General features: G+C 35.8%; 1 protein-coding gene across 5 annotated transcripts in view; it reads left to right on the top strand.

Moving 5' to 3' along the window:
* Positions 1 to 13,097, top strand: part of ush2a (Usher syndrome 2A (autosomal recessive, mild)) — a 190,681-nt gene that overhangs the window by 102,956 nt on the left and 74,628 nt on the right. For all 5 annotated transcript variants that reach the window (XM_078945239.1, XM_023953554.2, XM_078945241.1 and 2 more), the window contains exons 48-53: positions 356 to 503; positions 2,855 to 2,997; positions 11,571 to 12,097; positions 12,302 to 12,471; positions 12,550 to 12,716; positions 12,839 to 12,927. In XM_078945239.1, the coding sequence (XP_078801365.1) occupies positions 356 to 503; positions 2,855 to 2,997; positions 11,571 to 12,097; positions 12,302 to 12,471; positions 12,550 to 12,716; positions 12,839 to 12,927 (1,244 nt within the window). The remainder of the gene's footprint in view (positions 1 to 355; positions 504 to 2,854; positions 2,998 to 11,570; positions 12,098 to 12,301; positions 12,472 to 12,549; positions 12,717 to 12,838; positions 12,928 to 13,097) is intronic.

Raw genomic sequence — 13,097 nt, 5'->3', positions numbered from 1 at the left:
GTATATGCTATCTTGATGCCATTGCAGTATCAAACATGTCTTCAAATCAACGTTTGTTTCTGATTTCTGTTTTTGTGTTATCTGTAAGATTCTTCAGTAATCAGGCATTTGTGTTGAAAGGAGAGCGTTGTTTGATTATAGGGTCACTTAAAACATCGGGCGGCTTGCTCTTATGTTATGCGGTTAACATTAGGTTTGTTTTATTGTTAGGTGGTTGTTTCTTTGTGGTTGATTTCTTTCACCTTTAATTTTTTTCCTGGCACAAAGATTGTTCTGTTTTTTTTTGTCATTTTTTTTACCCTTCTTCTAAATCATCTGTCTTCTTACCCTCTCGTCACCACAAATGTCTTATTAGCGCCAGATGGGCTGTCACCTCCAGCTGTGGTTAATTCAACTAGTACCAGCCTGAATGTTTCCTGGTCCGCGCCCGCCAATTCCAACGCTCCAGGTCCACTTTACTACAGTTTGCAGATGAGAACATCCCCACACAGGTCGGCAATAAGGTAAGACGACGCTTAGAGGTGCAATATACTAAAGAATAGTTGAAGTATACACATGCTTCTTGTGGTTCAGCATTTTCTGTACATTTAAGAAACCGGGATTGGTGTGGAATGGCTCATAAAAACGAGTATACCGCATAATAAACAAAAGTCGTTAAAATGTCTTAAAAATCTATAAAATATACCCCAATGGCACACTAAACACTCAAACTCATCCCAAATACAGTTTTCTTTAAAATTTGAATATACACCTTCACAAATACACATGCAAGCAAGCAGGTGCATTTTGCAGCACACCTGCATATGTTACATCATTATGACAGAACATCTCAAAAACATCGACAGGATCTTAGAGACAGGGTGAAAAGTCAAGAAGACAAAAAAAAATCAAAGATGGAATGTTGGGTATAGGGGTGGTGTAGAAAAATTACTATAGAATAAAAGAAAGAGGGTGTGCATCTAATATGTATTCATTACATGCTTCCTGACAACAAATTGCAATTTAATCCAAGAAGAGGAGGCTCTCATTCTGTGGTAATAAATAAATGACTAGCTACATGTATTATATATCAGACAGCCATGCCCTCCTCCTTTTGTGCTTTGGAAATCTCATTGTTCTGTGATTTATTCATTCGTTCATCCTCTCTATCCATCTGATGCTAAATGGTCAACGGTCTCTTATTTATGGCGATATTCTTTCATTTTGTACTACTTTTTTCAGGTACGATTTTGCAAAACTGTTGCAAGTTTTTTATGTGATGGCAGTTTTTTATCATAACATTAAATGAAATGTATTTTGGTTTGTATGTTTTAGCTTGTGCTATGTGATGTAAACATAATATTTTTGTTTATTACACTTAGAATAGAATCTCACTTGTTTTCCTTTTTTTGGTTGTTTTTTTTCACTTTTTCATACCTTACATACTGGCATTGCGGGACTGCCCTTCCTCAAATCAAAAAAATTGGCACATAAAGTGTTTTTAAAATATTAGAAAGACGCAAAAAAAAGCGATACCAAGAACTTTTAGTCTATACTAGGTTCTGTGTTAAACAGTATAATTTTTAATTACTTATCCTACTATGAAATTTTACCACTGTAACTGAATTAATAGTAATAAATAAATAGATAATAGTACTTGTTTTTTTACCTTGACAACAAGCTGCACTTCAAATGCAGCACCAGTGCTCTAAAGGTTCAACTCTTATTTTCGTGAAGTTGTAAAAGTTTTTTTTTTTTTTTTGTGGCTACTCGTTGGGAAACCATCTTTAAATTCTAAAAGACTCAAAGAAACAGAACCATCTGTTTGAAAAAGAGCCAGATTTAATAGGAGGGAGTCTTTCGGGCCCAGATCTTATTGTTGAAAGAGGAACTTTGCTCACACTAGTCAACAGAAACCCCCTAAACCACGTTAACTTTTTGCAAAGAGGACCAGATTTAGTGAGGTGAAAATGTGTTGGGGCCAACCATTCTATGAACCCGTATATTAAAATTAAATCCAAGTGAACTGTTTAAAAAAATGTTACTGCAATGGGATCCTTTTCCTTTCTTAACATAAAACACAAATATATCTGAATACATTTATACTTAGAATTTCTGATTTGACGACCACCGATAAAATAAAGAAAAAATCTGTCTGGAAACTAACTTTGTCAACTTTAAATCCAGGTTTATATAAAGATTATTCCAAATGTCATGCTTACTGTCAACTTCTAAATGTAAATCAAATAAACAGGAAAATAACACAAATAGTTACCAGATTTACAAACCACTGTGTTTTTGATCACAGAAACAAAGAAATCTGTTCTTCTCGTTTTTCCCTTTACGGCTCACAAGGTCGAGTAGCCACAGGTTGTTTTACAACGGCTTACAACTTAATTTAGCTAATCACAATCAATTTTATGACAGGAGCCTGTGGGCCGGTGGGAATTTGAACGCAGGCCGCATTTTGCTGGACTTTGGACATGCCTGCACCTAAACTATTACAAAAGCTGAGACTTCAAAGAAATGCTTCCATTATTCTAATGCCTATCCACTCTATCATTTTTTAAAAATGTTTTTATAACACACTTCATTCTGAGAAGACCATTGAGACAACTTTATTGTGATATTGGGTTATGTAAATATAATTGAATTATATTGAACTGAATAACATAACTAGGTATTTTCATTAAATTTGAAAAAAAGAGCATTCTACTTGGTACATTTGATGGCTATTATTTAAGTCAAAAATATATACTAACAGTATATATTATATAATATAACAGTATACTAACCTATTTATGTATTCTTTAAAGAAGATATTGGAGTTACGAATTTACTTTAATTAATTAAGTAATTTTCTGTCTTCTTCTAGGCTTGTGGACAATGCCACAGACACATTTTCCTACTATGTCACTGGTTTATCACCATACACAAAATACCAGTTCAGGGTGGTGGTTTCTCACATTCACGGGAAAACAGCCGGCGCTTGGGAAACCTTCAGCACAGCAGAGGACAGTAAGTGCTCTTCTAAACCAATTCACACTCATCTACCACATAATATGCAATGCAAATAGTTTGTAAACTCAAGGAATTAAAATGGATCATTTTTCCTTTGGTGATTATTATAGGACATTTGTAGGTTAGGCTTCTGCTGCTGTTCTGCAGAATACCTGCTGGCATAGATTTGTAGCAATAAGTGTGCCAGTAAAAAAAAAACAACAAAAAAATGAGTGTAAGAAACGTGGTATAAACAGGGCAAACTGTACGCAGGCCTGGGTGAAACACTAGGACGGGTTAAATTTGCATACTGTAAGGTTTGTGTCTGTGTGTGAGTGACCTACCCTGTGTCATTGTGGGCTAATTGCTGTAATAGAATCATATTAGCCACTGGAGCAGCCTCCTCAGTGCAAAGTTATAAATTAATTAGAGCCACACCATTATCACATATATTATCGTTAAACTGCTGAGATTTGCATACATTGAAATGTGCATGTAGACACACAGCAGAATACGTCAAATATATGTTTGTGTGAACACATGTATGTACACATTCATGTGAGGGAAAGTGCCTTAGCACATCTGCAAATGCAGATGTTAAAGATGCATAAATAGCACACATAAATGTTTAGTATATTTTTATAAAACTTTTATTAGCTTTTCTTTTTCAGTCGGTCTATTGTGTTTGTTTATATTAAGGGCTTATATCACTGTGGCCATTAAATGTACAACAGTGTGCAGACAGAACAGTTGTCACACCCATGTGCAACAATACCGCCCATCCTTACAACCAACAATATACATGCGGCACCAGATCTCAATCAACCAATTTTCAGATATTAACAACCAGGCTAAAATGATAAATTGTTTTCTTGATTTAAAACTATTTGAAACTCTTTTTTTATTTTAACAATATGTATTTAAATTCGCTTTCAAATGCCTGAAAAGTTTTACCTTGTACAGTTTGATTGTCACCATTACTGTCAACTCCGAGTGAAAAGACCCTTGTCCCTGCTTGGACTATCTGTATGGAGTTTGCAAGTTCACTGTGTGCCTGCATGGATTGTTTTCCGGTACTCTGACTTCCTCCTACAATCCAAAAAGAAAAGGTTTACAGGCTGATTGGTGACTTTAAACTGTTCCTTAGGAGTCAATGTGTGCCTGGGTTTGTCCTTGCAACACACTGGCAACCTCTTCAAGGCCTCGTCCTCACCCTAAAGTAGCTGGGATAGGCCCTGGCAACCCCTTTTGAAGAAAGAAAGAGTGTTTTACATCACAGAGGAAAGCAAATCAATCATAGTCGCAGTTGGAAATGTTAAATATTTGCAGTCCTAAAGCTTATTGTCAATATAATTGCCTATTGATGCAACATCAAACCACTTCGGCTCCAAAATTACCTTAATTAAGCATCTACACAAAGCAAAAACATAAATATTCTTTTTATAGCTGGAAAAATTTAGGCATCAAGGGGTTAATATTATTTCCCTCACAAAAAAGACAACTTTTCACATTTCATTTAGCTATATTTAAATAGAAATATTTACTTTTAGGGGATGTTATAGATTCAATTTTTGAGAGGTTGTTTGTTTTGCTTCTATATTCCTCGGTTTTCAATGTATTTTCCAAATACTTTTGCTTTTGACAAGAATATAGGTAACACCTGATTTTAAAGATGTTTGTTTGAAAAAATGATGGAAAAAAGATGTACATATGGGAGCAGAATGAAATAAGGGCTAATGAGAGAACAGAGAAATGGAAAAAAAACTACACTTTCTCCTCATCTTTTTATCATTCCATTAAAGTTTTATACCCATCTTTTTAATGTAATTTAGTCTCTATGAATTCCAGCCTCTGTAGAACAGACAGACGGCTCCTGTGAACATAAACTCAGCCATGTTAGACAGCTCCCTCTCTTCTGTCGTCTCCCATGTTCACACTATCTATGTGATCTAAGAGTGTGTCTGTGTGTGCATGTGTGTCTGAATATGTACATTCTGCCAGAGAAGTGCCATAAGGAGTATGAAAAAAGCTCCACTTAAATAAAAGGATCTTAACCGAACAATCTTAGAAAGTTTAAGTGTTTGCTCATGAAAAAAAACAGCTGTAACCTAAAGCAAAATTAAAACCAATAAGTCTAAGGAGTAAAGGAGCTTAAGAAATGAAGTGAGAGGTGATGGCAGAACACAAAAAGTCCTGCAATTTAATTAATGAGAGGAGGCATTAATAATATATCATTCTTCTGTTTCCCCACGTATTTCCGTCACATTTACAGGGAAAGCAGTGAAGGAAAATGATTCTAACCAAACCTTTGGCTTCACATTTTAAGCAGTATTCATACAGAAATCCTGTTCACAAACTGAATTTTCTTTTTAATTTGGTTTAAAGCATTTTTAGACATTATTGAAAAATAAAAATACTTTTCAGAAAATAACAATACTTATGACAATACTCTGACAAAAACCTGGTGAGACAGTGTTATCGTGCTATTTTAAGTCGCAAAACACAAGTTAAAACATACAAAATAAATAAATAAGAAAGATTATATAAAATGCTATTTAAAGTCACAACGAAACACTTAACTGACTTCGTAGTTAAAGGTTAGGGGCACCCAAAATATTCTAAAGGCACAGTCAAGTGATAGAGGGCTTTGTATATGTGATGACTTCAGACTACACAACAACTTTTGTCAATTCTTTTTTTTTAAATGAATGTGAAATATCTTAAAAATTAAAAAGAAGAAGTATGGTCAATTTTTCTGTTTTTAAAAATACTGTTATCAGGTTTGCTCCAAAATCAGTTTTAAGAAAGCAAACTAGAATCCTACATATTAGATTCCTTTCATTAGTTTTGTAGTCTTGCTATAACAGAAAATCCAAGACAAAAACGTAAAGAACATTTTTAGTCCTTACTTACCTTTCTAGAGTCTGCTAGCTGCTGACATTACATCTGTATTGAATTCTTCTCCTGCTATGTTAATCTGAACCTTTTCAGTCCGCTAAAGCATGCTCTGCACACATCACTTAGGCAGTTGCATCTGCTCAAAAAAAAACTCTTTACTCATTTAAATTGCCTGCCATTACATATTTCCACAACTTAATTTATAAAGCCCAATATTTTCCTACTATTTTGACAGGACATTTATACATCAAAAGATTACTTACTTTGAGTTAAATAAATTATTCCATCTCATAAGAGTCTGGAAAGGATATTGAAGTGTTTGAATGATTGACATTTCAAAGGTATTATGGTGGTTGCAGTTACTTAAAGACGAATGCACATCTCTGGCAGACATGGTGTCCTGGTTACAGATCAGCCTCATGACCTTGGGCAAACCTCATCCTATTTCCTAACCACTCTTCATTGAATCCTAAAGTCAGAATGACTTAGGTCGCTTATACAAGTAAAGATATGTAATGCTATGTAAATTCTTCACCATATTACTTTTCAGGTTTTGACACCATCTTTACAACATTAAGATGATGGTAAGACTCAGCGTTGATGCTCATTATGACTCCAAGGATTCTCAACTCACCTTTAGAAAACCATGCACAAAACACGTATACTTTCCCTTAACCCAGTGCACAGCAAACAACAAATATATAGGTATCTTGTTGCTTCTATAAAATAATTAGAAAACCAAAGTAGGGCTTGGTTCATGCACAATTTTAAAATGATCCTAACATTTATAAAACTGAATTTAGCAATCCTCAAATTTGAGGTGGCCTTAACACATTTCTGCAAATGTATCTTTTCTTTTGCAATGTTTAAAATAGAAAGGAGTTCCAGTTATCTTCCAGAGATGATTTGTGAAATCAGATTTGCATAAAATATATCAATTAAATACAGGCATTTTTGTTTTACTGTATAATACATAAAAGTGTACATTAATTTATGTACTGCACAAGAAAGAATGAAACAAATGGAACTGAAATAATAAAAAAATTGTAACTTGTGACAAATAAACAAAAATACAATATATAGAACTAAAATATTCAAAGGTGCAGAAATGCTTAGTCTGTGATAAAGGTTTTTTTTTTTTCAAATCAGTAACTAATAGTTGGGTGAGGAACAGCAAATACGTTGTTTAACCAAAAGTTCCAAATTTGTGAACTTTTTTTAGAAGAATTCTTGGAATTTTACATCCTTCTTTGATAGTACATAATCAAAACTAAAGGACACCCAAAAAATTGGAATTTAAAAAAGAGTAAAGGTAACTTTAAAAACACTGTCAAAATCTCTGGAAGATTATGATAGAAAAGCTTACAAATATTCAAATCAAACAAAATAAAATATAGTATTCATTTTGTAGCTTGTTCTACTTTTTTTAGCAATAGCATTAAAAAAAGAAGTTTGCAACCAGTCTTTAAGATTGCCTACATGAATTTGCCCCATCTCTTTTATGCATCTTCATTAACAGTTGTTTATTCCTAAAATCTTTCGTTTGCCTGCTCACTCGGATATGAGGGACAGCTGAATTACACTCTTTCAGCTTTTCAGTAGTAACTTCTATTGTTAGACCCTCATTCAGATTTTTCTTTTTCTTACAATTGTCTGTGCAGTGGATTTCTGACTTGACTTTTTGGCAGTAGTGTGTGTAATTCAAGTGGCTGGGGAACAAGCCCGAAACAAATGTACCCCTTCTGTGATCTATGATTTATATGAACTATTTGTACTGATGTGACTTGTTTCTCTCTGGTTTTCACCACTCTTTTCTGTGTATTAGAGCCAAGTTTGTTGGAGGGTTAGAAGTTGCTGGTTGTCTGTTTCCTGTGCACTGATGGTATCAATATAGTCATGCTCGCTTCTGAACATAATCAAATGAAGCAGATGTAGGAAAATGGCTGACTTGATCAGGGGAGCTTGACTCCTGAAAACATTTCTCTACAAAAACAAAAAACGCTTGTTCTCAAAGTTGAGAAAGTCGTAGTTATTTTAATTTTGATGTTTCTTCCAGTTCTGCATGTACTGATGTTGGTCCAACCCATTAGGACTTCCATCTCTTGGAAGACTGTTTTGGTTTCCAGCTGGGAATAATTGTCAACAGTGTGAAAGCGAAGTTGGAAATTACCAAACAATAGTTAATTTGTTGTCCTTTAAGACCAAAGTGAATAGCAGAAACACTGTTGACATTACAATTCATATGTTTTCATTCTTTCTATGCACAATTGAATTAAAATTATTTCTTTGGTTGCACAGAGATGTAGACTTACAAACACACATTTACCATTTTCTATGTCCCTCTCCTTCTCCGATCTCTTGTCAGTCGATTGTGTTATAACTATGGAAACCAATTCTTTATAAATGTGATTTTAGCTTGGTGGCCGCTTCACTGATCTTTACAAAGAAAAAGGAATATGAGTGATTGTTATGAAAGGAATAATGCAATGAAATAGGAAAACTGAGGAAATTAACAAGATTGGAAAATCATTGTAGTGGTTGGGAAACGACATAACAAGGACCAAAAGAAAAGCAGAACAGAGGGTAAAGAAGAGAGAAATTTATGATCAGTGAAAACTGAGGAACTTGCTAGATGCGGTTTCTTGACATCTGTTCTCCCTTTTCCACAGTGCAGTAACAAAAAAGCATCAACTCCGTCTTAAATGAAAGTTTCAATTGAAAAACTTAACAGTCCTTCAAATTGCAAAATTTTATACGCACCAGTAAAACCTAAAAAACACTCAACACTTAATATAGGATGAATAAGAGAGGAGAAAAGAAAAAAAGAGGAGAGAATTGAGTTAACGCTGGGTCATTTTGGTTGCTTTATGAAGCTGATAAAGGTGACTGACTTGTGCCTTTCTTCAAAAACAATTTGCAATTTGGTATTTGTAGATTAACTTTGGTCTGCTTGGTTTCCCTTAATTCTTATATGTTGGATTCTGGGGGAGGGGGGTTACTGGACACTACATAGAAGTAATTCAGACACTCAGTAAATATTAAGTGTTTAATGAATCGTTTAGTAAATACATAGGTAGACACCTAAGCCTTTAGTGAGGTGTACAACATACACGCTTGCAGACAAAAACGGGCTCATGGCTGTTTGAGGGTTCAGTGAACCTTTGGGGGTAATTGAATCAGTGTGAGTGCTGAGTATAAAAACCTGTTAACCTAAAAGGTCAACTTCCTGCATTGTTTATGTAGTAGAAAGGCCATAGAGAAAGGAGAGGACCACAAAATGGGAACAGAGAAGAGAGAAAAAGCTGGAAGCAGTGAGGGGGAAAAAATGAAAGGGAGGAAGAAGTTGGAAGAGATTGTGTTGGCATACCCAACAGATGAACTTTTTGCTTTCATTCAACTGTTTGTGTGTAATGAGGAGCACATGTGTTAAAGGAAGGCTGCCATCTGCCAACCCACATTTTTCTCTTTTAGTTTGTGCAAAAAAAAGCATTACATTTTTCCAAAATGTTTTATTTCCTTTAAAGACCCACTCCAATGAAAACTGTGTTTTTGGCATTTTTAACATGTACTTGTAGCATGTTTCTTATAATGAAGGACATAGCTAAAAAAAAAGAATATGCTCAAAATTCCAATCCAATTCAAATTTATGAGTATTTCTTTATTTAAATGGTTGTGAATCAGAAGCAGACAAAATAATGCCTTTGGGAAAAGCTTGCAGATGTGACGTAGGATCTACAATCAGCAGGTCACAAGTTCCCTGCTCGGCTCCATTCTGATACATCAACTGGTACTTCTATGTACGTCTTCATTTCCCCGTCTGAGCAGGCATCTGTCTCAAAACTGTACAGCTTGATATCTCCACTATTGATATCTTGATATCTCCAATGTTGCTCACTATTTTTTGATGCACCAGTAATGTTTGGTTGTGAGGGGCTGTAAGCATGCAAGAGAGCATGTAAACAGTTGGATGATTGAAAATAGGGGCAGGCTTAGTCTGCACCAACAATCTATGGTACAGATTTTTTTTTCATTTTTCCTAAAAACTGCATAATCATAATTAAAAGACCACTGAAAACACTTTTACAATAGATAAAAAGATGATTGGAGTGGTTCTCTTAAGCTTTGTTTCCACTGAGTGGTCCGGTACAGTCCAGTTTAGAATGGCCCAAGGTGAGCATGTAAACTCAAAGTTGGACCTTAATGGAGCATGTGGGGTGAAGCTGACAAAAAAAAAAACAATGGAGGTCATCAGCAGCTTTTCGTAGACACAAGTCATTTAATGTTGTTTGACAGAAGACTGCTGGAAGCGAGGAGGAATACAGCCACTTTCTTCGAGCTTTCGTTTGTCGTAATGACCTTCAGCCAATCAACAGGTTTCAACAGTAGCTCCGCCCTAACTGGTCCATTCCATTTTGTACTGACCTACAACCAACTGGGGTTTGATTAATGGGTCTATTTTATTATGGAAACACTCAAAATACCAGACTGGACCGTACCGTACAGCTCAGTGTAAACAAGGTTTAACAGCTCTTGGTGATTCCTCCAAGGCGGCATCTCACTCAGAAGCAAGGCCTATCCATCAAGGGATAGCATACAAGATGTGAACACTCCAGACTCGCTGGACTTAACCAGCTGTTGTTCTTGTGCATGTATGCTGACATACACATAAACATGATTGCACGCCTTATCTCGCATACACTTATACACACATCCACTTACTGACTGCTCACCTTCCTTCACTCTCTTCATTGCACACAAACCACCATCTGGGAAAGCTGTTAGCAGTTAGCAGTAGCACTTAGCAACGCAGCACGCTCCTTCAGTCCGCTCAGTCACCTTGATCTGCCTGCCCTTCACACAGCACCATTACTGCTTCATTGTGGGTGTGGGTTTGTCAGTTGGTGTGTGTGTGTGTGTGGGGAAGAGCATGTGTCTGTGAGTGTGTCCATTACAGAGCAGTACAGTGGGATGTAAATGCCAGGGGAGGAGGGGGATGGGGCATTACCTTTAAATGAGCCACCGTGAAGTGAAAAATCCTTCTGACTGGTCTGGAGGTGTTTCTTATCCACGTTGGAACATGTGCAAGTCATGTGACTTTTTTATTTTTATATATTTATTTTTCCCATGGCTCTCTTGATGTGCATCTGTGCGTATTTCTTAACAGGATCATTTTTGCATTCTGGAACTTAGGAAACCATGCATTGAAAATTGCTTTGAACATTCAAAGTGAAGCCAAGTTGAAAAAAAGCAATGAGACTACAACCTTGATTTTTCTAGAATCCTTCCCTATGTTTTTCTGCCTTTATATATATATATAAATAGCCATTAAATTAAAAATACATTAAATTTCCAAATTGTTTTCCTTCTTTTCATTCTTGATAATAAAGACCTACTACAATGAATATTGTGTTTTTGGTGTTTTTAACAGGTTCTTGTGGCATTTTTCTGACATGTATATAAAGCTAATTAAGCTTTAATTTGGATTTCTGGGTATTCTTTATTCAAACCATAAAAAAAACAGTTTTTTTTATTTTGTCTAAAAACAGCATGATCTTAATTAAAAGACCACTGGGATTGCTTTTAAAATTGATCAAAAAATAATGTGTGGGACTTTAATAATCTATTCAGTTCCTTGAACAAATATTTCCTACTCTTTTCTTATGTCACTTCTTATTTTTGTCTGCTTTCTGCAGGTCCAGGACCATTAGATCCTCCAAATATTCTTGGACTTCAATCTAGAAGTATATTAGCCTTCTGGATTTCTCCCAAACAGCCAAATGGACATATTACAAATTATACCCTCTATCTGTTCCCCGGATCTGTTACTTCTGATTACAAACCTAATTCATTTTCCAATGCAACTAAAAGCCTACATACAAACCTCAGCCCTCTGATCAACTCAAACTCAAGTTTTCATACATTATCAGATTTTACTACCCCATCTGGCTCAGACTTCATCTCTGTGTCTCCTTTTAACACAGTCTCAAATATTGTATCAAGTTTTGGTGAAGGCCCAGCGCATGCATTCCCTCACCATTTTTCAACCATGAATCCTCGAAATGTAGAGAACAGTGACATTCAGTCAACACATTTCAACAGTTCCACCTCAAGTTTTTTTAGTTCACCATCAAGACTGACTCCTCTATCAGCAACTGTTCCCGGGAATACTACCAGTTATGCTTTTGTCGACCTTCTTCCGTACCAGACTTACATCCTTCAGGTACATTATTTGAAACCTAAAACAACGTAAAAAAAAATCTACATTTTTTTGTGATAGTATAAATGAACATAAAATTATTGTTTTTTCATGGCAAAGAACTGTTCATCCTTTAATGTATGGTGACATCTGTATGTAGACTGGTCTAAATATTGTCCTTCTCAAATTACACTTAAATGACAAGCCAAGTTTTTCTCAAACATGTAGGTGGAAGCATGCAACAGCGTGGGCTGTTCACTGTCTTCGATGTCTCAGCGGTTTCGTACTCTCCCAGCTACCCCTGAAGGGGTTCCTGCACCTGACCTTTACTCTGACACTCCCACCTCTGTCCTCTTATCATGGGGTGCACCAGAGAAAAGTAACGGACCATTGGAGCGGTGAGGGACAACTCCACTTTTTCAACTTTCTGTTTTCTGTATAAATCCACCTCATTTATTTTCTCATGGTGGTTACAGCTGGCTGATGGAGCGCAGACTTGTGGGAACCAAAAAAGTTTCCATAGTGGGCCATCTTCCAGCAGATCCTCCTCCACTCTCTTTCCTTGACTCCTCCTCAGCCCTCAGTCCCTGGACTACTTATCAGTATCGACTCGTGCTTCAGAATCAGGCTGGAAATGCTACAGGTAAAAGTGGAATCACTAAATTGGTTTAAAAACATGTTCTTTGCTCACTTTATAATCATGATAATGAAAAATAGCAAGGATAACACCTGTAATAGCTTTTTAAATGTCTGCTTACCCTACAGGGCCCTGGGTGAATGTCACTACTCGGCCATCTCGACCTGCTGGTCTCAGTCCACCAAAGGTGAAGGTTTTGGGACCAGAATCTCTTCAAGTAAGACCACCCTGTTTTTGTTTATATTCAAAAAGTTTTAAAGTCATTTTCAATATTGAAATCAATCATGGTGCTAATGAAACTGATATAATATATTTAAAAAGTAACAAACAGGTGGTCTCCAAATCACAGAACCCTTATTTAGGAACAATAAGGTGTTTACTTTACTT

The sequence above is a fragment of the Oryzias latipes genome, chromosome 3 (genome assembly GCF_053564925.1).
Source record: "Oryzias latipes strain Hd-rR chromosome 3, Olatipes_Hd-rR_3.1".
Taxonomy (NCBI): domain Eukaryota; kingdom Metazoa; phylum Chordata; class Actinopteri; order Beloniformes; family Adrianichthyidae; genus Oryzias; species Oryzias latipes.
Note: the sequence above shows the minus strand (reverse complement) of the source record. Positions and strands in the feature narration are given on the sequence as shown.